The 24,593-nt window shown below is 45.7% G+C and overlaps 1 protein-coding gene across 1 annotated transcript in view; it reads left to right on the top strand.

The window, feature by feature from the left end:
• The window catches only part of LOC137504427 (zinc transporter ZIP9-like), a 60,234-nt gene extending 38,145 nt beyond the window's left edge, over positions 1 to 22,089 (top strand). Inside the window, exons 4-7 of the mRNA XM_068232838.1 lie at positions 2,160 to 2,228; positions 13,040 to 13,125; positions 18,761 to 18,895; positions 19,667 to 22,089. Of these exons, the coding sequence (XP_068088939.1) occupies positions 2,160 to 2,228; positions 13,040 to 13,125; positions 18,761 to 18,895; positions 19,667 to 19,903 (527 nt within the window). The 3' untranslated portion in view covers positions 19,904 to 22,089. The remainder of the gene's footprint in view (positions 1 to 2,159; positions 2,229 to 13,039; positions 13,126 to 18,760; positions 18,896 to 19,666) is intronic.
• Positions 22,090 to 24,593: the final 2,504 nt, after the last annotated feature.

The raw sequence follows: 24,593 nt of genomic DNA, 5'->3' as shown, positions 1-24,593 counted from the left end.
TGGCTCCTGATGCAGATATACTACGCGGGGCCACCGGCGGGGAGCAGAGCTGTGGCGAGGGCACAGGACGGCTGCCAGGGGCTGGAGGAAGGTAAGTAGATTTTTGCTTTTGAATCCTCCTGGACCTTCCCTTTACCATTTGCCTTGCTGAAGGATTCACCGTAAAGCCACCTCCGATTTCCGCAAAGTACCAATCCTGAACTCTTCCCTCCACCAAATACCGAACCTTAACCACTTGACGACCAGCCCATTTTTCTATGATCTGTGCTGGGTGGGCTCTTCAGCCCCCAGCACAGATCAGGTGGCAGGCAGGGCGATCAGACTTCCCTCCCTTTTTTTCCCACTAGGGGATGTACTGTTGGGGGGGGGGGGGGGGGTCTGATCGCCGCCGGCTATATTTCCCTAGCGGGGGGGGGGGGGGGAAGCCCCCTTCCGCAGCGATATTCTCCCTCCCTCTCCTTCTCAATATAGGTGGTACAGGACAGCCATCCATCCTGTACCGCCTCAGATAGGCTTCAGCAGTAGGCCGGGGATCGCCGATCTCCTTTACGGTGCTGCTGTGACAGCAGTGCCGTAAAATGTAAACACCGGGGATTACGTCCCCGGGTGTTTACGTTTAGCCTGCGAGCCGCGATCGTAGGCTCACAGGCTGTTCACGGAGCCCCCCTCTGTGAACTGACAGGAAACACAGGTGCGACCAGCCGCCGCCGACAGGCGTTGGCTGGTCGTTAAGTTGTTAAACCCTTTACCATAATTATTTATTACATGCCCATCTCCTCTTGCCAGGTGCCCAACTATAACAACTCAAGTCCTACCCCTCACTTGTGCTGCCCCCATCCTGCTCATCTGGCCTACCCACTCCTCCCCTCATCTGACCTCTGCTCTGCCCGGGGGCTTCAGTTTTCTAGCAATTTCAGTAGCTTTGTAAATGGATTAACAACTGGAATACATATTTTTAATAGTTATCTAAAGTTTAAGGACAACAGCTTTTCCTCACTCTGTCTCGTTTATCCTGCACCATCCTCATTGTTATTATTATTACTTAGGCCCCTTTTACACTTAATCAGTTGGTATGTGTTTTTTTTTTTTCTTCTCCATAGCAGTGCATTGTTAAAGAGAACCTGTACTGAGTAAAATTATTTAAAATAAACACATGAAGTAACTTCAAATGAACATCAAATAGTTACCTCGCCATCAGTTCCTCTTATAAGATCACCATTTTCTTCTGACAATGATCCCTTCCAGTTCTGACAACATTTTGTCAGAACTGAAATATATCAATTGCTGTCAGTTATATATCAGTTGTTGTCAGTTGTATATTAACTGTTGTCAGTTCTAACTGAAAGGACAACTGATGTGCCCGGTAATGTCCATGTTGCCCTATGGCTCAAGTGGGCTATGTTACAGTTTAACAGTGTGCCGACCAGAAAGCTGTTATGGGGTAATGGCCATTTTCAAAATGGAGGCCGGAGAATTCCCTTGATCACAATGGACAAACAGGATGCGGGAGAGGAGAAAGAGATTGTGGAGTAGACTACATGGGAGGGAAGTATGACTTGTGTATGTTTATTTTGACTTTTAATTTTCAGTTCAGGTTTTCTTGTGTGAACTGTGCCATAGGAAAACATGGGCATTACTTTGAAAATCAGTTGTCCTTTCAGTTATAACTGAGAGCAACTGATTAAATGTAAACGGGGTCTTAGTGTTTACATATATAGTGCCGACATCATCTGCAGCGCTTTACAAGGTGTATATATAGTCTGGTCACTAAAGCGGAATACTCATCACCCGATGGGAAATTACCGCGCATCGCTCAAAAAATCCCGAAATGCCGGCTGTCGGAAAAATCACGTGGTGGGTACAGGGCTTAACTCTCAGAGGAGCTCACAATCTTAATTCCTACCATAGTCATACGTGTATCATAGTCTAGGGTTTTAGGGAGACGCCAATTAGGTTATCCTTATGTTTTTGTGATGTGGGAGGAAACCAGAGTGCCCAGAGGAAACCCACATAGACACGGGGAGAACATACAGACTGCATGGCATTTGAACCGGGGACCCAGTGCTGCAAGGCGGGAGTGCTAACCGCTATGCCACTGTGCTGCCTGTTATAAGTTGTTCTGTTTGTTTTAATATAAAATGTTACAAATTTCCCTTCAGATCCCAGGACTGGAATGTCTGCAGGAACAAGTATAACAGCCACACTGGGTCTGGTGATCCACGCCGCAGGTAAACGCCGCCGCCGTTAATGTCTGACGGTACATTTTGTGGTTGTTTTATTATTTTCCGCCTGTCTATATGCTTCAATCAAACCTTTGATATTAATGTAATATTATCTGTATTTTGAAGTAGCAGTTATGCTCATCGCAGTACTTTTCCACTCCATTCCATTCCACTTCTTCCCCCATTAGGGGATTTCTGCTGTCTTTCTTGCCTACATGGGTGCGGCCATCTTGCTGGTGATATAAGCCTTGTGCCCAGCGATGCACCTCTACAGCATTGGGGCCGCCGAACTGTCAGCCATGCGATCAGATCCGATCATCACTACAGACGCAGGGGACGACGATAATAGTCTGCGACGTTCCCCATTAGTAATTAAATAAAGCATTTGTGGCATCATTTTAACTGGGAAGAGCCAAAGAATATATTTTGAAGTGTCTTGTGGCAGTGGGACTTGTGAGAATTGGGGAGGTTGAAAAATGAAAAAAATGGTATCATCTGCGCTTACCTCTATTTTTCCCTATAAAATAAGACAATTTTTGGAAAAAAAATATATTACCAAATTACCAAGAAAAAGCCTAGATTATTCTGGAAAAAAAAAAGATAGATAGATAGATAGATAGATAGATAGGTAGGTAGATAGATGATAAAATTGCCAGGAACCTGAAGTGGTTAAACCTTGTAGAAAAATGTGGCTAGATGATCATTCTGGGCTACTTGGGCAGATAATCCAGCATGTTCACAGCGTCCGCTTGCCATCAGTGAATGATCTGACATGCGAGACAACAAGTGACAAATGAGCATTTTATTTTTTCATTTTGGTATCTGTGCCAAGGTATTTTACTTGCTCGCCTTGTCACCCTTTGGGTATCCAATAATTGTATCAAATTAAAGGTGAATTAATGCCGCAACATGGTCACCTAATTCATCCTTTGTTCGATTTCTGGCCAAAATCGGTTGAAAGGATGAATTGTGCGTGCTGTAAAATCTCTATGGCAAGGGCTTAATTGAGTGCACGCTGTAATGGCATTCGATTTAGCAGCAAGCAACAGGCCCCAGCCGGTGTCTCCCCTGTACCAGGTGACACTGCCGCATGTAGTGATGTCAGTACATGCAGCGGGGGCACACGTGTGCTCAATTCACAAAGGCGTGATAACTACTATCACAGCAGTTATCACGCGATCTGCCGCGCCCGGCGGTTTGCACGAGTAAAGGATTACTCCGCGTGATAAACTAACATTTGCGTGTTTCATGCAAACATTCGTTTATCACACAGAGTAATCCTTTACTTGCGCAAACCGACGCACACAGCAGATCGCGTGATAACTGCTGATAGCAGTTATTACGCTGTCATGAATCCAGCCGATGCAGTGACACAGGAGGCCAGGAGTCGCAGTAGCAGGCTTCAACACTTGCCATGGGCAGGGGGGGGGGGGGGGGGGGAGGCATACACTTAGGGGGCAGCAGTGGTGGCACTATGATGTTTTCCAGTCGATTTCTTTCAGAAATCTATTGGAAATCCCAATCTCGACAGGCGACATCTATCAAGGCGTGACAGCCCTCAAGCATGTGGGCGAGGCTTTAGACTAGCTACTTACTGTTTATACAACACTGTGAAAGGTGTGAAAATTCTTCTGGAAGCTCACCCAGACTGGCTCCACTAATGCTATTTTTAGCAATCTGTCAGAGCACGTTATAAGCAGGGGAAAAACTGTATTCCTAAATTCATTGCAATAACTGATATAACCATAGCAGGTCCTGTTATTTAGCACATTCTGGAACTGTGCAAGCAATCCCAAAGGACTTGTCTCAGGCACATCAAATAACAGGCAAGGGACAAAGGTGGCCATACACTGATCAGACTATGGGCTTGATTTGCTAAACCGTGATAACTCAAATATCACACCTTATCAAAGATTACACCTTAGGAGAAAAGATATCACACCTTGGGCCCTATGCAATTACCAAACTCGCCAGCGCTAAGTGCTGGCGAGTTCTTAAATTAGGCGTCAGCAAGGTCGCCTAATGCAATTGCATTTAACACCCCCCAGGGCGGGAAAGAACTCGCTTGGGCGATATAATCGCCCAGCAAGTTCCTTTCCCCCTATGCAATTGCATTTTGCACCCCCCGGGAAGCGATGCTTCCCGCCAAACATAGGTTATAACTTTTCACCTGCTCTGAGCAGGCGAAAAGACCTATCGCCGGTGTCTGCGGGCTGTTTTTGGCATCTGGGAGCCTCCTTTACTAAGGAAACCCCAGATGCCAGGGATTTAAATAGGTAAAGGAGTCAGCTTTGACTCCTAACCTATTTAAAATGTAACAAAAAAACATACCTCCATCGTTCCGGCTCGCCGCATGTCCCACGCCGCTCCTCCGCTCATCTCTGTTTCTGTGAGTATTCTTGGAGCCGGCAAAGCATCTTTGAGTCTCCCGCCGGGGTTACCCATTCATCCACTAGGTGGCCCAATGAGAATCATCCTGATTCTCATTGGTCCAATTAGAATCAGGATGATTCTCATTGGGCCACCTAGTGGAGGAATGGGGAGCCCCGGCAGGAGACTCAAAGATGCTTTGCCGGCTCCGAGAACAATGCCAGTCACAGAGATGAGCGGAGGAGCGGTGTGGGACGTGTGGCGAGACGGGAACGATGCAGGTATGTTTTTTGCCGGGTCCCGTGGTAGCGACGAGCGGCAGGAGGCGACGGGCGGCGGGTACGAGCCTTGCCACGATGCGCGCGCATCTTCCCGGGGAGCGAGGCAGCAGTGTTGTGGTGCTGAAGGACAGCTCCATGGCACAAATGCCTCGCTCCACATCGCTGGCCACACAGAAGCATCGCTCGGCGAATACCTAGTATTCGCCTGAGTTATGCTCCTTTACGCAAGGACATCGCTCAGGTGAAACTGGCAATTGAATTTGCCGGTAAATCCTGAGCGATGTGAGGAGATAAGAAGCTCGCATGTTTTCAGCTTCTTATCTCCTCGAATTGCATATGGCCCCTTATCACAGATATCACACCTTATCAAAGTTATCACACCTTATCAAAGTTATCACACCTTATCAAAGTTATCACACCTTATGAAAAGATATCACACCTTATCAAAGTTAACACGCCTTAGCAGAGTAGCACAGCGAGCGCTACGAACTTATGCCTGCTAATTGGCAATGGCACTCATCCTGCCCTGAGCCCCTGCGGGTTCGTAGCGCTCGCTGTGCTACTCTGATAAGGCGTGTTAACTTTGATAATGTGTGATATCTTTTCATAAGGTGTGATAACTTTGATAAGGTGTGATATCTTGTCATAAGGTGTGGTATCTTTTCACAAGGTGTGATATCTTTTAATAAGGTGTGGTATCTTTGATGAGGTGTGATATTTGAGTCATCACGGTTTAGTGAATCAAGCCCCATGACCAATCGACGTTCCAATCAATTTTTTTTTATCAGAAAATGATTTCTTGATCAAGAAATAATCAATCAGTGCTCCACACACCAGAAACGGTAGATAGATATTGTGTAGTTTGTCAATCTGTTCAGTGCGTCCTAATGCCAACTTATAAATGTAATGCTCTCGAATCTTGTGCAATCAACAAAAATTATCTATCCTGTTAGATCAATTTTTTTTTAATTATCTGGCTGATGTCGATTGATTTGCAATGATTGAGCCTGCAAAATTCGATACAATTTACAACCGATTCGCTAAAAAGAATTAAATCTATTGTTAGATTGATTGGCGTATGAGCATCTTAAAGGGAGTTTGGACCTAAAATGGAAAAAAAAAATTAGATACTCACCTAAGAAAAGGGAAGGCTGTGGGTCCTATAGAGCCTTCCGCTCCTCTCCCGGGCCCCGCAGGTACCCGTGTTAGCAGTCTCCAAGTGATCGGTCGGAGACTTCTCTATTCCACTTTAGGTGGGCTTCGGAAGTCTTCGGCAGCCCAAATCAAGCCGGGCCGCTCCGTACTGCACAATGCGTGAGCGTCCTCTCTCATGCACTCACGCGTGTGCAGTGCAGAGCCGCTTATCTTTGGGAGGACTCGGACACCAGGGATTTCCGAAGCCTCCCGCAGCGGGAGATTTGAACGGAGGAGCCTGCGGGGTAACGAGGGGACCAGGAGAGGAGCGGGTCCCAGAGCCTTCCCTGTCCTTAGATGAGTATCTGATTTTTTAAAAAACATTTTTTGCCAGTTTAGCTTCAGAGATTCAGTTTAAGGCTTCCTCCCAAGCATTCTGGGAGACCAGCTATATTTTCTACTGGCTTTAGAATTCTCAGTATACGAACATTTTGCAGAGCTGAGCGGGACAGGACTAAAATTGTCGCCACCTGTGATACATTTCTGAATGTAAATCAGGGTGAGGAAAGCTCTTACAATGGACAAACACTGAGAAAATCATTTATAAATGAATATTGTAAAGAAAAAAAAACGGAGCAATTTAATTCACTGTTATTTTGACTAGAGGTCCTCCTTAAGGCGCAAAGAATCTGTTGTCGGGCGGGCCTGGGAGGACACTCGCTCATCAAGTTCTGGATAAATATTTAGGAATATAATGAAAATAATACTTCATAATAACACTAGACTGCTGGCTATCGGAAAGAAACGGCTTCCTATTATAACCAGAGATGCAGGTTAATTGCGGATGTGTATAAACAGACACCTCCATCTCCGCTGTCCAGCATTAGCAGTCCTCTAATTGATATTACTGGCTGTCCCCAGGGGGTTGCTGTTAAGCCCCATCTACACAATACGATTCTTTATACGATTCAATTACGATTCTATTTACGATCCGATTAAATCCAACATGTCCGATCAGGATTCGATTCAATTCGATTTACCATTGCAACAATGGCAAATCAAATTGAATCGAATCAAATTCCGATCAGACATGTTGGATTTAATCGGATCGCAAATAGAATCGTAATTGAATCATATAAAGAATCGTCTTGTGTAGATGGGGCTTTACAGGAGGTCTTCCAATAGCCTCCAGTCCTCGGGGATCTCATCAGCAGCTAATTGGGCTAATAATTGCCATTTCTTCTAATTCTGGCCTGATCTCCTGCTCAGATAAGGCTTAGTGGCTGGAAGAAGAGTGGCCGATGCTGCAGATGGCAGCTTAGGCACAGCTCACGCCTTGCTAATAGCTGCTTATCGGCGCTCTATCTCAATAACTATCTTTTAAAAAAGGGATTAATGCTGCAGCTGAGGCAATTTCATCCCTCCCAGAGCCAGATCTGGCGTTTTATTACAGGCAGACGTGTCTTGAAACACAGATTGGCGATGCTTATCTTCCCTCCACTGCCGTTGCAGCCGCGACTTACTGACAGGCGATTGTGCTGAGGACAGATCACCGCGGTCTCCTCCGCACCTGGAATACAGCGCCCGTATATCAGGTCACGGAGGGGCAGTAATTCCTGAATGCGGTGTTCACTTTGAACGCTTGTTTTTTATGGCCCCGCGCCGACAGGAAACGCACATTAATCTCGACGAGAGTGGCATAGTTATTACGCGGACGTAAAACTGCGCAGCAGTGGCTAAATATCTCTCTGCAGAGGGAACAGTGTAAAAGGGAACGTAGCCTAGCAGGTCTTATTCTGACTCCTTCGTAGATATGGTCAAAGCCGGCTTGTATGCAAATGTATTGCAAATTGTACGCAGCTAGAATTGGGACAATCAACATTGGCAGGAAGTACAATTGATTTGGTCAATGAGATGCAAATAATAGAGTTGATGCAGAATTATGAAACACACACACACAATATTTTACTATGCCCCAATCTGCCGCACTCGCCACACACAAACTGATAGATTCAACATAACTAGCAGAGTAGCAGTGACTCTGCCGCCTGTCTCCCCATGCAGTGGCACTTGAGGGTCCTCTCTGTCAGCAGCACTGCATCACTTATAATCTCTAAATATGAAATGCAGCAAACCTTCCTCCACATATTAAATGAAGCAAAAATACCCCACATGAAACGCAGCAAACATTACCTCACATATGAAATGTAAAAAACATTACCTCACATATGAAGTGCAGAAGACATTACCACGCAGATGAAATGCAGCTAACATTACCTTGCATGAAATGAAGCAAACATTACCTCACACATGAAATGCAGAAAACATTACCTCACATATGAAATGCAGCACATATTACGTCACATATGAAATGCAGCACCCATTCCCCCACATAAAATGCAGCAAGCGTTACCCCGTGTATGAAATGGAGAAAACATTTCCCCACCTATGAAATGTGTAGTCTACTACCCTAAACAATTCCGCATTTTCCTCCGCCCCATCATGCAGCCAATGCCCAACCACCAATATTTTATTATGTCACTATCTGCTGCTGCCTGCACACCTCCCTCCCACCGCTCTATAATATACTATGTGTAACAAATGTTGGAGAGGCAGCCGCGGTGAACAGCGCTACCACCGCAGCTGCCTCCAGCTCTCTGTTTAGCAATGTATCCGTGCCTCAGGCATCTAGCACGCTGAGGACGGGTCTGTCAGTTGCACATAGGGTTGCTTTGTCGCGTGCGCGCGCGCACAGATAGGACCTTTATGCGGGGAGGAGGCGCGTCAGCTGACCGGCCGGTCGGCTGACGTCAGAGGAGGCACTCGCCGCTCCTCATTGGCTGATAGGAGGGGGAGTGCCAGAGGGGTCTCCTCTGCTTCATAAGCCTAGCTGAATCACTCGCAACTTGTCTGCTGTTGCGAATACTTGGTGTTAGCGCCCAGACCCTTAGATAGTTCCGGTGTGCTTTGATCCGGGAGGAAACCGGGGATTTCACACAAGATAGGAATTGTTTGATAGCCTTAAAGATTATACTTTCTGTGTTATTATTTGTGCATGACTCTGGCTCGTTCTGACTACTCTTCTGCTCATTGATTCTGTACCTTTGCCCATCTGATCTTGCTGCCGACTCTGCTTGCTTATACCTTCCTGTCTCTGCCTTCCGATTTTGTACTGCATCTGTCTGTCTGTTGCCGAACCCGATCTGTCTGACCACTCTACTCTCACCAGAGGGCCCTTGACTCTGGTGAGGGGCATTGTACTGTTAGTACCCACCAGCTCCTCTGGTGAGGTATTACCAAACCTATCAGTACTACTGTTGCACCAATCACACATTGCTATTTGTTGTCACATCAGCTTATGATATACCAGTATTATAGGTGATTCTGCAGATCACCATATAATCAGGTATATATCTGCATTATAGGTGATCCTGCAGATCACCTAATAATCAGAATTCTGTTCTTTGCTGACACAAATCGTTACACTATGCCGCTTCGGTAGCTTTCACATCCCTCCGCTCGCCCACCTCACATTTTGTTACACACAAAATGGGGAAAGGAGCAGGCGAACGCTGTGCTGCATAAAGAGCATTCGTCATGAGTGATATGCTTGTTTTCTGCTTTGCAAATGCCACATGAGAAGAACCAGTACAGAACACCCAGGTCAGGGGGGGACTGGGACCTTTTAACCACTTAAGGACCGCAGTGTTAAACACCCCTAAAGACCAAGCCATTTCTCACTTAATTGGCCACTGAAGCTTTAAGGCCTTGCTGCAGGGCCGCACAACACAGCACACAAGTGATCCTCCCTCCCCACCAACAGAGCTTTCTGTTGGTGGGGTCTGATTGCCCCCCAGATGTTTATTTTTTTTATAATTATTTATTGTTTTTATTTTTGATTAAATATATGTATCTTTTATACTCCCCCCTCCCTTCCCCCACCAGCCAATCAGCGTGATCAGATGTCATAGGCTTCAGCTATGACAGCCGATCACTTCTCTGCTTCTGCCTTACATTGCAGAGCTGTACAACAATAATCAGAGTGGGGATGCGCGCTCATCGGCGTGCGCGATTGCCCGCAAACCATGCCCCAAGGACCTTACGCTGATCGGCGTTAGGCGGTCCTGGAGCTGCCGCCGCGTCCTCACCCATCGGCGTGACGCGGTCGGCAAAAGGTTAAAGTGGGGGGGAACACAACTCAGAGGCCCTTTCACTGTAGCTCCAGCCCAAATGCTCAACTTTCTTGTGTGTAAATGAATTAATGGTAATGTAAAGCAGTCCCCCCAAAACACAAACACACTCGCCCCACACATAACTAGCACAGTAGCAGAGACTTTCCTGTCTGTCTCCTCATGATGTGGCCTTCAAGGGTCCTCTCTGTCAGCATTGCATCACTTATACTCTCCGCGTATGAAATGTAGCAAACTTTCCCCTACATATGAAATGCAGCAAAAAATACTCACATATAATGCAGCAGACATTACTCGACATATGAAATGTAGCCAACATTACTCCACATATGAAATGCTGCCAACATTAACTCACATATAAAATGCAGCCAACATCAACTCACACATGAAATGCAGCAAATATTACCTCACATATGAAATGCAGCAAACCTTTCCCCCACATATAAAATGCAGCAAACGGTACCCTACATATGGAATGGGAAAAAAAACATTTCCCCAACTATGAATAGTCTTCTGCCGTAAAAAAATGCATTTACTCTGTTCCCCACAATGCAGCTACTGCTCCACCTCCAATATTTAGATTTTTTAATCGCTTTGTGTTTTGCAAAGCAATTATGTAGCGCTTTGGGGGCTGAGCAATTACAATTGAATAAAACTTTATTATACTTACCAGGTGTCTGAATTTCCTGCTTCCGTCCATAGCCCTGCCCCTAAAGGAAGAGGTCACAGGTGTTTCTCTGATTGGTCCTAGAGAAGCACCTATGACCTCTTCCTTTATGGGTGGGGATACAGGTGGAAGCCAGACACTTGGTAAGTATAATAAAGTTGTAAACAGTGGTTGTCTGAGTCATGGTAGCCTTTCTGTCAGCTCAAACTGGTGTGGCCATTGGCCTCTGCCCTCTCTCAGTAACCAGATGTTCCCATCCACAGAATGGTAGCTGATTTGTTATTTTTCACATGATTCAGTCACCATCGCTTAGTGCAAATGGATAATTAGCATGTAGGAGTCAGGTTAGAGTCTGTCTATAGGGAATATACTGTAGAAGATAGAACTGCTTCTGAGCCTGGGAGTTAGCAGAGTGCAGTGTGACACTTCTGGTGACCAGATGGCACCTCGCATGAGATTTCCTGCAGTGTAAACAAGAATTTCTCTGTTTTTAGTTCTCCTTCCGGTTCTGCTTTTTCTGGTAGGTCTTTCTGAATCTTCCTCTGTAGAGATATAAAGGGCTCGATTATAAGAATGCTATTTTAAAGTGTTTATCTTTTACAGGATTTGGATACATTTATTCTTTTGGAAACTTAGCTAAACTTTTATGGGGAATGTATCATTATTTTTTTTAGAGGGTTAACTTTTTATAATAGCTGCGTACTGTGTTTAGCTAAAGAGGAACTGTAGTGAAAATAACATAATGAATAATTTTTTTTTTAAGTCAGTGTTTGCCCATTGTAAAATCTTTTCCTGCCCCGATTTACATTCTGAAATGTATCACAAGCGACAACATCTTTAGTCCTGCCAGGTGATCTCTGCGGAATGTTTACTGAAAGTTCCAAAGCCAGAGAAAATAATGCCTGGTCTTCCAGAATGCACTGAGAGGAGAATTCCGCATAACTAAACAGCCTAGGCTAAGCATCACTGGAAGGGAGGGGCTATATAATAAGCCTAACATTTCTATAGCATTTTTCTCCTGTTGGACTCAAAGTGCTCAAGAATTGCAGCCACCAAGGGCGCACTGAAAAGTGGCCACCCCGCAGTGTTAGGGAGTCTTGCCCAAGGACTCCTTACTGAATAGGTACTATCCCTAGCCAGGATTCGCACCCTGGTCTCCCATGTCAAAGGCATAGATCCAGCTGTCAAAAATGTAGGATAAAATAGTTGAGGAGAGTTGAGTGAAACGACCAAATACAGGATTTTATAAAACTATCAAAAGTGTTTTTATTATTATTATTATTCCAAATACAAACAAAAACAATCACACAAATTAAAATAAATCCGGGTGGCCCCCCAACACCTCTCTGGCGCCGTCACACTCACACAGCAACCAGCATTTCTACCTAGCAACAGTACAATGCCATAAATGGCATTATAAGCAACAGTACATTACACAACAATACAATTGTCATCAAGATAGAAACGGCAATGCCGTATTTTATTATCCCAATAAAGACCTGCAGGTTGTCTGTATCTCAGAATAATGTCCAGAGTAAGGGTGCATACACACATCAGACCATAGTCTTTGGAAAATGAAAGATCACAGACCAATTTTACCCCCTTCCATGTAGTATGAGAGCCATACCTACACAGTCTATTCTATGGAGCTGAACTCCCCATCAGACAGAAATCTTTGCAAGATGCTGCACACACAGATGCTGTAGTACATTCAAAAGATCAGTATCTGCAAAAGATCTGTTCCTGCAAAAGATCCGTTCCTGCAAATTGCATTCATAGTCTATGATATCTGCAGATCGGTAATGTCAGATTTCTACTACCTACTGTAAGTGAGAGCAACACAAGAGAAAAGTAATATATGGCTCATTTTTCTCTGGGAGAAATGTACTTCTTATTTGTATGTGTTTTACATTTTAAGATTTTTGTGACAGTTCCTCTTTAAGTCTTACCCTCCTGATGGTGGCATATATCCAGCTGTTTCTGATGCTGAAACCAGGAAAATCACTGTATCCTGAAAGATTTACTGCATTGTACTTCGTTACTACAGTGTCTCTTTCTCAATTTAACTGAACTTATCTGAAATACTATTAAAAAGGCCCGTTAAAAATCTTTATTTTATTTATTTAGCATTTTATGTAACCTGTAAGCCATTGTCTCCCCACTTGCTGTCTGCAGCGGATGGCGTTGCTCTCGGAGCGGCTGTGGCCTCATCTCAGGTGTCCGTACAAGTCATCGTTTTCTTTGCGGTCATCCTCCATAAGGTAAGAAATGGCTACTTACAGCACTGATGTCTCAGCTCTTCACCAGTGCCCAGGAAACCTTACATTTGCTATGCAAATAACCCCTCCGCCAATCACACAGGATGTATTGCATTGTGGGATACGTGATGAGGGCGTGGCTGTGCTTCTGCTATCAGGTTGTATCCTCTTGTAGGGACAAAACTTGGGGCTGCTGTGATGAACCTGTTATGGCTTATGCCCAGCCAGGGGTGAGCCTGGGGTGCCTGGCACCTGGGTGCAAGATTTTCTCTGGCGCCTATGGGAGTGGTTAAATTAACCACGCCCAACCACATAACCACACCCATGTCCTGCCATGTTACTGACAAATACCTAAACATTTACTGACAAAAGATTTTTACTGACAAAATTTCCCCACTAAATGCACATAAGAGACAGCGTTTCACCAGTAAATGCACGTAATGACAGACAGCTTTTCACCAGTAAATGCACATAAGAGACAGTTTTTTTCACCAGTAAATGCACATAAGAGACCGCTTTTCACCAGTAAATGCACATAAGAGACAGCTTTTCACCAGTGAATGCACATAAGAGACAGCTTTTCACCAGTAAATGCACATAAGAGACCGCTTTTCACCAGTAAATGCACATAACAAGAGACCGCTTTTCACCAGTAAATGCACATAATGACAAACAGCCAGTGTCCCCAGTATATGGAGCCAGGGGGTATATGTGCCCAGTATATGGAGCCAGGGGGTATATGTGCCCAGTATATGGAGCCAGGGGGGATATGTGCCCAGTAGATGTAGCCAGGGGGGATATGTGCCCAGTAGATGTAGCCAGGGGGGATATGTGCCCAGTAGATGTAGCCAGGGGGGATATGTGCCCAGTAGATGTAGCCAGGGGGGATATGTGCCCAGTAGATGTAGCCAGGGGGGATATGTGCCCAGAAGATGTAGCCAGGGGGGATATGTGCCCAGTAGATGTAGCCAGGGGGGATATGTGCCCAGTAGATGTAGCCAGGGGGGATATGTGCCCAGTAGATGTAGCCAGGGGGGATATGTGCCCAGTAGATGTAGCCAGGGGGGATATGTGCCCAGTAGATGTAGCCAGGGGGGATATGTGCCCAGTAGATGTAGCCAGGGGGATATGTGCCCAGTAGATGTAGCCAGGGGGGATATGTGCCCAGTAGATGTAGCCAGGGGGGATATGTGCCCAGTAGATGTAGCCAGGGGGGATATGTGCCCAGTAGATGTAGCCAGGGGGGATATGTGTCCAGTTGATGTAGCCAGGGGGGATATGTGCCCAGTAGATGTAGCCAGGGGGATATGTGCCCAGTAGATGTAGCCAGGGGGGATATGTGCCCAGTAGATGTAGCCAGGGGGATATGTGCCCAGAAGATGTAGCCAGGGGGGATATGTGCCCAGAAGATGTAGCCAGGGGGGATATGTGCCCAGAAGATGTAGCCAGGGGGGATATGTGCCCAGTAGATGTAGCCAGGGGGGATATGTGCCCAGTAGATGTAGCCAGGGGGGATATGTGCCCAGTAGATGTAGCCAGGGGGGATATGTGCCCAGTAGATGTAGCCAGGGGGGATATGTGCCCAGTAGATGTAGCCAGGGGGGATATGTGCCCAGTAGATGTAGCCAGGGGGGATATGTGCTCAAAAGATGTAGTGACAGGGACCCCCTTTAGTGAGTGAGTGAGTGAGTGAGTGAGTGACGTTCCCTTCCCCCCCCCCCCCCCCACCCTCCCTAGTCGCCGCCGCCGCCGCCCTCACCTTGCAGCAGCGTCAGACCTCGATCAGCGGGCGACCCGACCAGTAAGAGGGCGCCGGACGCACCCGCTCTATATGCGGAAGTGATGTCACTTCCGCATATCAGTGCGGCGTGCTAGGTCCTAGCGCCCGCAGTACTGGTCGCCGCCTGATCGAGGTCTGACGCGGCGCCAGTGCACCTGCTGCGGGAGGGAGGGAGAGAGGCAGAGCGGCGGCACAGGGGGAGAGCGACGCCGGACGGACGGCGCCTCTCAGAGGCAGGCGCCTGGGTGCCTTGCACCCGCAGCACCCGCCCAGGCTCGGCCCTGTGCCCAGCCACTTGTGGCACTCTTGCGTATGATGGTCTGCATTGCCCATGTACAGCCCCCTCTTCCATGAGTAACATACATGTTCAGCAGCCCCCTCCCATTCCATGTGCAGCCCCCTCTACCATGTGTATCATCCATGTACAGCAGCGCCCCTCCCACTCCATGTGCAGCCCCCTCTACCATGTGTATCATCCATGTACAGCAGCCCCCTCTACCATGTGTAGCATCCATGTACAGCAGCCACCTCCCATTCCATGTGCAGCCCCCTCTACCATGTGTAGCATCCATGTACTGCAGCCCCTCTCCCATTCCATGTGCAGCCCCCTCTTCCATGTGTAACATCCATGTACTGCAGCCCCTCCCATTCCATGTGCAGCCCCCTCTACAATGTGTAACATCCATGTACAGCAGCCCCCTCCCATTCCATGTGCAGCCCCCTCTTCCATGTGTAACATCCATGTACAGCTGCCCCTCCCATTCCATGTGCAGCCCCCTCTTCCATTTGTAACATCCATGTACTGCAGCCCCTCCCATTCCATGTGCAGCCCCCTCTACCATGTGTAACATCCATGTACAGCAGCCCCCTCCCATTCCATGTGCAGCCCCCTCTTCCATGTGTAACATCCATGTACTGCAGCCCCTCCCATTCCATGTGCAGCCCCCTCTACCATGTGTAACATCCATGTACAGCAGCCCCTCCCATTCCATGTGCAGCCCCCTCTTCCATGTGTAACATCCATGTACTGCCACCCCTCCCATTCCATGTGCAGCCCCCTCTACCATGTGTAACATCCATGTACAGAAGCACCTCCCATTCCATGTGCAGCCCCCTCTACCATGTGTAACATCCATGTACAGAAGCACCTCCAATTCCATGTGCAGCCCCCTCTACCATGTGTATCCTCCATGTTCAGCAGCCCACCTCCCATTTCACATGCAGTGGCTCGATTCTTATCTTCCTCTCATTTTTCTTATCTTTTTCCATTCACTTCTATCAGAAATCGAGCGGCAAAACAATCGAAAGTGAAATCGGACATGTCGGAAATTATCGAACCATCTAATCGGCTACAAAACAAACCATGTATTCCCAGCACAAGTGAATCAGAACCTTAAAGGACACCTGAAGTGAGAGGGATATGGTGGCTGCCATGTTTATTTCCTTTAACTCTTTCCAATCCTATTTTGGGATCACCCGCATCCACCCCAGAACTTTTCTGGGGTGCACAGGGGGGGATGGGGGTGATTGTGAAATTGCAGCAGGACAGCCAGGCAATCTGCATTGTTTGTAATGTCAGCTTCCATATCCCTCTTCCGTCAGGTGTGCTTTAAAGAGACTCTGAAGCGAGTCTCAATTCTCTTTTTTAACCTATATTCATATTAAGCCCCATAAGCTCAGCTAACCTGCCGCTATCCCGCGGCAAAACGAGGGGTTAATACCCCCCAAATCCCCCAGCAAAATCCACGACTTTCTTGGTCGTGGATCTTGCTCTTCCTGGAGGCAGAACTATGAGCTGTAGCTCTGCCTCCATGCGCGTCAATCTCCGCCTCTCCCCCGCCCTACTCTGAAGTCAGATGAGAGGGGCGGGAGAGAGGCGGCGATCAGCGGGGATTGACGCGCTTGGGGCAGAGCTTATGGCTGTAACTCCGCCTCAAGCAGGAAGCGCTCCCCGGAGGTAGGAGAGGGGATTTGGGGGTTATAAACCCCTCGTTTTGCCGCGGGATAGCGGCGGTTTAGCTGTGCTTATGGGGCTTAATATGAATATAGGTTAAAAAAGAGAATTGAGACTCGCTTCAGAGTCTCTTTAAAGCAGAACTTTTTCTGTGCTCTGAAAGATAAGTAACAGCATAACCTTTAAAGAGGAACTGTCGCAAACATCTTAAAATTTAAAACACATACAAATAAGAAGTACATTTCTTCCAGAGTAAAATGAGCTATAAATTACTTTTCTCCTATGCTGCTGTCACTTACAGTAGGTAGTAGAAATCTGACATTACTGACAGGTTTTGGGTTAGTCTATCTCTCCATAGGGAATTCTCAGCATGGCCTTTATTCTTTTATTACAAAGACACTCCCTGAAAAGATTTATATAAAGATGCTGGCCAGCCTCCCTGCTCGTTGCACACTATTTTGGCAGTTGGACGGAGCAACTGCCATTCAATAAGTGTTTTTAAAAATAAAGAAAACCTTGAGAACCCCCCATGAGAAGATGGGTTAGTCCAAAATCTGTCGGTAATGTCAGATATCTACTACTTACTGTAAGTGACAGCAACATAGGAGAAAAGTCATTTATGGCTCATTTTACTCTGGAAGAAAGATAGTTCTTATTTGTATTTGTTTACCTATATTTTAAATTTTAAGATTTTTGAGACAGAGGTCTGCGGGGATCGAGCGGGGAATCTATGTGGCAGGTCATCGGACCTGTCGGATATTATCAATCGAGCCCATTAGCGGCTCGATTGATAAGGAAAGAAAGTGCCGTGTATGCCCAGCATTAGACCTGTTTTTAGACCTGGTCTAACATTCAGTAATTAGACAATTCACAAAAGCAAACAAGGAGTAACCACGCCCACTTTTTCTGACAGAGATTAGACGAGCTGAGTTCTGTAGGTAAAGCAATTCTGTGAGGTATTTTAGATGTGAGGATGGAACCATTTGAATTAATTATGCAGGAGTTTAATTGTATGCAGAGGAGAGCTCATCAAAGGAGAAGGCTGTCAGTCATAGCTACTTGTTTGTGAATTGCATCTTTAGATCATTTCCCCTGCTTTACCCACCTAATTACCAAATGTTTTAGACCAGGTCTAAAAACAGGTCTAAAACATTTGGCAATAGTGAATTCCCCTTTGATGCAACTGACCAAACCATCAGTAGACTAGTTTAAACTGCTTAGTGAATTGAGGCCATTACCTTGTAGCGGCCGGCGATCGCTCCTTCACTTCTTCAGTTAGTTTGCTGAAGTCCTGCATCCAGCCAATCACCATGTAGCTTCAGTCCCTGCATGGTGATTGGCTGGCTGCAGGACTCCTGCAAACTAACTAGGAAGTGAAGGAGCGATGACGATCGCCAGCAGGGAACAAGGTAATGTGTGCCTCTGCACACATCCTCCCTCCACCTAATGCTACTCCCTCCACCTCGCTGCCTAACACCAGTGTCCAGCTGTCTCTCCTCCCCGACCCCGCTGCCTAACACCAGTGTCCTGCTGTCTCTCCTCCCTGACCCCGCTGTCTAACACAAGCCCCCCTGCATTTTTTAATGGCGCACCGTTCCGCCGATAAATGTTTCATAAAACGTTATTTACCATTTTTATGTATTTACATGAGAACAGTAAATATCGTTTTATGATACATTTATCGGCGGAACGGTGTGCCATTTTTCACCCTACGCCATTTTTAACTGGACCCCTGAGGCTGGGGAACAACAGCTTGGGGTGTAGGGGGAAGGCTAATGTCTTTGAAAAACAGTCGGTAGGAGTAGTTAAGGCTTCCTCTCCTTGGACTCCTCTTGCCGGATTACAGCCCGGAGACTGTAACAGGTCAACCTCTTCTATGTACAATGATGTGTTTGTTCCTGCAGGCCCCGGCAGCGTTTGGTCTGGTCTCCTTTCTCATGCACGCTGGATTAGAGAAGAAACAGATTCAGAAGCACCTGCTGGCGTTCTCTGTGGCTGCTCCGCTCCTCGCCGTTACCACCTACCTAATACTGACCATGGTGAGCTCATTGCTAGGGATGATCCATTCATTCTACAGAAATCCTCCGTGAGGAGAATTCCTTGAGAAGCACTTCCTTTCATTTGTAAGCCATTGATTTGCTGGTAGTAATCATGTGATCTTAGGTCACTTCTGCTTCCTGTTTTAGTTTACGCAACAAGTGAAACATGATCCCATGATTGTGACCAACAGAGTCATATCAACCAATTAGACCAAAGGGGATAGCAGACTCAGGCTCCACACTCCCAAGGGGCCCAGTACTTGCAGGGGGGCTTACTTATTTACCTGTTGTACTGCTTGGGTGGTTGCTCAGCTACTCACACATCTGCTTGGAATTGGCAGTTCCAAGTACATCTGGCCCATGCTGAAGATACTCTGTCCAGCACTTTTGCTATAATTAGAGGTGGGACAAGGTCCTCCAGCACCCAAGGCTGAGACACCAAAGTGCGCCCCTCTATCCCTCCCACCCCAGCCGTTACACACTGATTGCTATTAGACTAAGAGGAGCTCCAGGGCCCCCAACACCTTAATCCATAGTTATCTGGCTTGCAGTCACTGCCATGTACCCCCTTTTATTATTTCTCTCTGCTTCAAACACAATAAGGGAATGATAGCTGAGTGAGTTGTGCGCCCCCCTTATACACTGCGCCCTGAGGCTGGAGCCTCTCTCGCCTCTGCTCGCCCTTGGCTTTGATACACTGTTTGTATTCTTTGGCATTAGAATTTTCAGTTTGAAACTTTTAATTTGATTTGTCTTTCTTTTTTGGCTCAGATGGGGGGCAGCTCCCAGCACAGGCTCAGCGCCACAGGAAATGGAATGTTATTCTCGGCTGGCACCTTCCTTTACGTGGCCACAGTGCACGTCCTGCCGGAGATCAGCGGGCGCGGCCACAATCAGCACCAATCATCGGAATACAGACACCCGGGCCTGGGACTGTTGGAGTGCCTGACTCTAGTGGTGGGGGCCTTCCTTCCGGTGCTGCTGTCCCTGGGACTCCACGATGGGTGACGGAGGCCGCTGTGCACTAACCCTAACCTGCGGCAACAGAGCCGTCCCTCCGAAGCCATCCCGACATAACAAGCTAACACACTACAGCAGCGGTCGGCTCCCCGGGATAATATAAAATAGGTTATTTTTATAGAGACTTGACATTTATAGAGACTTGACAATTTAAATACTTTTCTTTTACAGGTTGGAGGAATATTCTGTTAACTCTTGAGTGAATGCATATCATTATGTTATTTCAGGGAACAGCCTTAATGTTATTGACAGCGGAGAATGTTTTACCCATTCGTTTTTACGGTCGATTGGTTTTTACTCACTTGCCCTCCTTGTTTTAGTTTTTTTAGTTTCTTTTTTAAAGTAAAACTGCACAGAAAACTAGCTGAACTGCAGGGAAACGTGAAAAGAGTATATAATAAAGGAATTATTGCCTTCTTCTACCATTGATGCCTGTTGGTAACGGCTGTGATATCACCAGAGGCCAATCATTCCAATGCAGCCAGGCGGTTTGTGTGTAAATTGAGGGAGAATGGATACCGCTCCAATGGATGGGCTTGTCTGAGGGAGGGGGGCCGGCACAGTTTAACTGACCAATGCGGAGGACAAGGGGGCGTTCCCAGGACAATGTGAGGAGAAGCTTTCTGCTAATCAAGAAATTCCGCAGCTATTTACACAGCGTAGTGGTACTGAGAGGCAAATCACTGCAACTTACTAATGTAATGCATGTTGTATGGAGCTTGGAATTGCGCCAATCACAATCAGCAGGAAGTGTCATTGATTGGCCCAATTTAGAGCTGCATACAAAGTGCATTAAAGAGACACTGAAGCGAAAATAAAATGATGATATTATGATTTGTATGTGTAGTACAGCTAAGAAATAAAACATTAAGATCAGATACATCAGTCTAATTGTTTCCAGTACAGAAAGAGTTAAGAAATTCCAGTTGTTATCTCTATGCAAAAAAGCCATTAAGCTCTACGACTTTCAAAGTCGTGGAGAGGGCTGTCTTCTGACTTTTATTATCTCAACTGTTAGTGAACAAATTTCTTTTTCTCTGCTAGAGGAGAGGTCATAAGTTCACAGACTGCTCTGAAAGAATCATTTTGAATGCCGAGTGTTGTGTAATCTGCACATATTATAGAATGATGCAATGTTAGAAAACACACTATATACCTGAAAATAAAAATATGTGAATATTTTCTTTGCTGCTAATCTTCTAGTAATTATTCATAGTACACAACCAATTTATTATATCATTTTTTTTTTCGCTTCAGTGTCTCTTTAAATTTGCATATATTTACATCTCATTGACCATGTGTATGGGTGTGCAAAACAAACAGGCAGTAACAATAAATGGAACAAATTTTATGTCTGTATTCAGTATTGCCAACTTATCCCTTTAAATACTGACACATGAATTTTACAGGTAGGGCTTGTTAGGTGCAGTTTAGGCACTAATTATGTATCATTAGCCCCAGAATCTGCATAACTGTCAGTATTTAAAAGGGATGATTTTGCACCCTTGTGTGAAATTATGTTTTATACTACTTTGTACAGCGCCATGGAAGATGTTGGCGCTTTATAAATCAATAATAATAATATAGCATGTTGGCTATCCAAGCTTCTGTGTAGACCCTCAGAATTTGTAGTTTACATGTTGTGAGTGTTGAAAAGGGAAAGAATCATGATTTCATGATTTTTCTTATTTTTTTTAATTTATTTTTAGGTTTGTTGTTTTTTATTTTTAACTAAAAAACTTTTAAAATTTTAATCGGAAAAATATTACCGGTAAATTTTACAAATGAAAATAGAATGTTTAGAGCTCCACCTGCTGGTATGTTGTGTAAGTATTAGGCCTCATTTTGCTGCAGTGCGGTGAAGGTAGGGTTTAACATGTATAATAACATATAGAACAATTTGGACGAGTGTGTGGGCCTTTTCTAGATTTTTTGGAGCTGTTATTGGGCCTGGGCCTGTTCAGGATCGTACCTGTTGTGAAAGTGTGGAGCCCAGGAGCAGTGCTCTCATATTACTGCAGTAACACGGCTCTCTCTACTGCTCACAAATCAATTCCAGGTGAAGAACCAAAAAAGAAACATACTCGACATACTTCATACTTATGATTTGAAAAAAAAATAGTCCTAATCACAATGAATAAAATAAAAATACTTCAATAAAAGGAAATGTACAACTGTTTCTTATTTAAGTGTGAATGCAGCCAAATTTGATATTTTGACTATAGGACTTGTCCGGCAGGCTGACTGACCGCTGTAGATCTCTTTTTGGGGTCTTCTTTGTCTGTTATGGATTGGGCACAGTGCTATTGACAACTGGCAAGGACTGACATCACTAGCAGGCATTTCTTGCACCATCATCAAAACTGGTATATTATATGGTTAAAGGGACTCCGAGCACCTTTCATGGGCATGCCTTTAAGCCACACGACTTCCAAAAAAGTCATGCTATGAACTCTCTGGAGGAGCCTCTTGCAATGGCCATGCGTGTCACTTCCTCTTCCTGCTTCATTCAGTGATGCACTTCTCTAACAGAGAAGACAGGGGTGACTCAGAAGTTATAACATAGCCAAGATGGCAGTTGCAATTTTTAAATTGAAATCAAACGAAAACTATTTGGTCTAGAACGGCGATTCAGGCATCAAATGAAAGAGGAGAGCATAAGCTACAGAAATTAGTTGGACACTAATAGACATTCAAACAAGTTGTTTGATCAGTCATTTAATTTAGTCCATTGTTCTATCCACTCCATTGTACGTTATCAAGTTGGTTAAACAACAAAAAGTGTAAAATTTAAAGTACATGTAAACATATATACAAATAACAAGTACATTTTTCCCATAGCAAAAAAGCATACATTTTTTCTCCTATGTTTCTGTCACTTACAGTAGGTAGTGGAAATCTGACAGGTGTTGGACTAGCCCATCTCCTCATGTGGGATTCTCAGCATGGCCTTTATTCTTTATAAAGACATTCCCTGAAGAAGGATTTATACAAAAATGCTAGCCAGCCTCCCAGAGCTGGGACAAGGTCCTTCAGCACCCAAGGCTGAGACACCAAAGTGCGCCCCTCCATCCCTACCCCCCAGCCGTCACACTCTGATTGCTATTAGACTAAGAGGCGCCACAGGGCCCCCAACCTCCCCAACACCATAATCTCTAGTTATCTGACTTGCAGTCACTGCCATGTATCCCCTTTTCCTATTTCTTTCTGCTTCAATCACAATTGGGAATGACAACTGAATGAATTGTGCGCCCCCTCCTACACTGCGCCCTGAGGCTGGAGCCTTTCCTGCCTCGGCCCGGCCCTGCAGCCTCCCTGTTCGCTGCGCAGTTTTTTGGCAGTTGGATGGAGCAACCGCCATTTACTAAGTGCTTTTGAAAATAAAGTAAATCTTGAGAACCCCATAAGGAGATAAGCTGGTCTAAAACCTGTCGCTTCTGTCAGATTTCTATTACCTACTGTAAATGACAGCAACATAGGCCTCAATTCACTAAGCAGTTTAGACTAGTCTACTGATGGTTTGGTGTAAATCAGTTGCATCAAGAGGGAATTCACTAATAATTACCGATTTTATTTTTTTTTAGACCTGGTCTAAAACATTTGGTAATTAGGTTGGTAAAGCAGGGAAATGATCAATAGATGCAATTCACAAACGAGTAGCTATGACTGACATCCTTCTCCTCTGATGAGCTCTCCTCTGGATGCAATTAATTTCCTGCATAATTAATTCAAAAGGTTTCATCCTCAGGTCTAAAATACCTCACAGAATTACTTTACCGGCAGAAATCAGCTGGTCTAATCTCTGTCAGAAAACGTGGGTGTGGTTACTCCTTGTTTGCCTTTGTGAATTGCATCTTTAGATCATTTCCCCTGCTTTACCGACCTAATTACCGAATGTTTTAGACCAGGTCTAAAAACAGGTCTAAAACATTACACCAAACCATCAGTAGACTAAAAATCATCTGTAGACTAGTCTAAACTGCTTAGTGAATTGAGGCCATAGTATAAAAGTAATTTATGTCTCATTTTACTCTGGGAAAAATGTACTTCTTGTTTGTATATGTTTACATTTTACACTTTTTTGCCATAGTGCCCCTTTAAGGTATGTATCTGATTTTGATCCTGAGCTTTGGCTCTGGATCACTTTAAAGGGATACTTAAAGCCAATGGGTACCGCTATCAAAATAAAAAAAGTCGGATACTCACCTAAGGAGAGGGAAGGCTCGGTCCTAATGAGCCATCCCTTTCCTCTCCCGGTGGCCCCGGTGCTGCGCTGGCTCCCCCGTTCATGTCCGCCGCCGCAGGAACTTCGGAGGTCTTCGGGAGCACTCGGGCTTCCGAAGACGGGCCGCTCCATACTACGCACGCGCGATTGCGTCATAGAGGACGCTCGCGCATGCGTAGTATGGAGCGGCCCGTCTTCGGGAGCCCGAGTGCTCCCGAAGGCTTCCGAAACATCCCTTCGGCAGCGGAAGTGGCAGTATTTGACCGAACTGGTCGAATACTGCTACGGGGGATCCTGCGTGGGACCGGGCACCGGGAGAGGAGAGGGAAGGCTCATTAGGACCGAGCCTTCCCTCTCCTTAGGTGAGTATCTGACTTTTTTTTATTTTTAAAGCGGTAAACATTCACTTTAAGTCACTCTAAAAAATGCAGTTTTACTTACCTGGGGCTTCTA

Source organism: Hyperolius riggenbachi, chromosome 4 (assembly GCF_040937935.1).
Source record: "Hyperolius riggenbachi isolate aHypRig1 chromosome 4, aHypRig1.pri, whole genome shotgun sequence".
Taxonomy (NCBI): Eukaryota; Metazoa; Chordata; class Amphibia; order Anura; family Hyperoliidae; genus Hyperolius; species Hyperolius riggenbachi.
The sequence above is the reverse complement of the archived record's forward strand: the minus strand, read 5'-3'. Positions and strand labels throughout refer to the sequence as shown.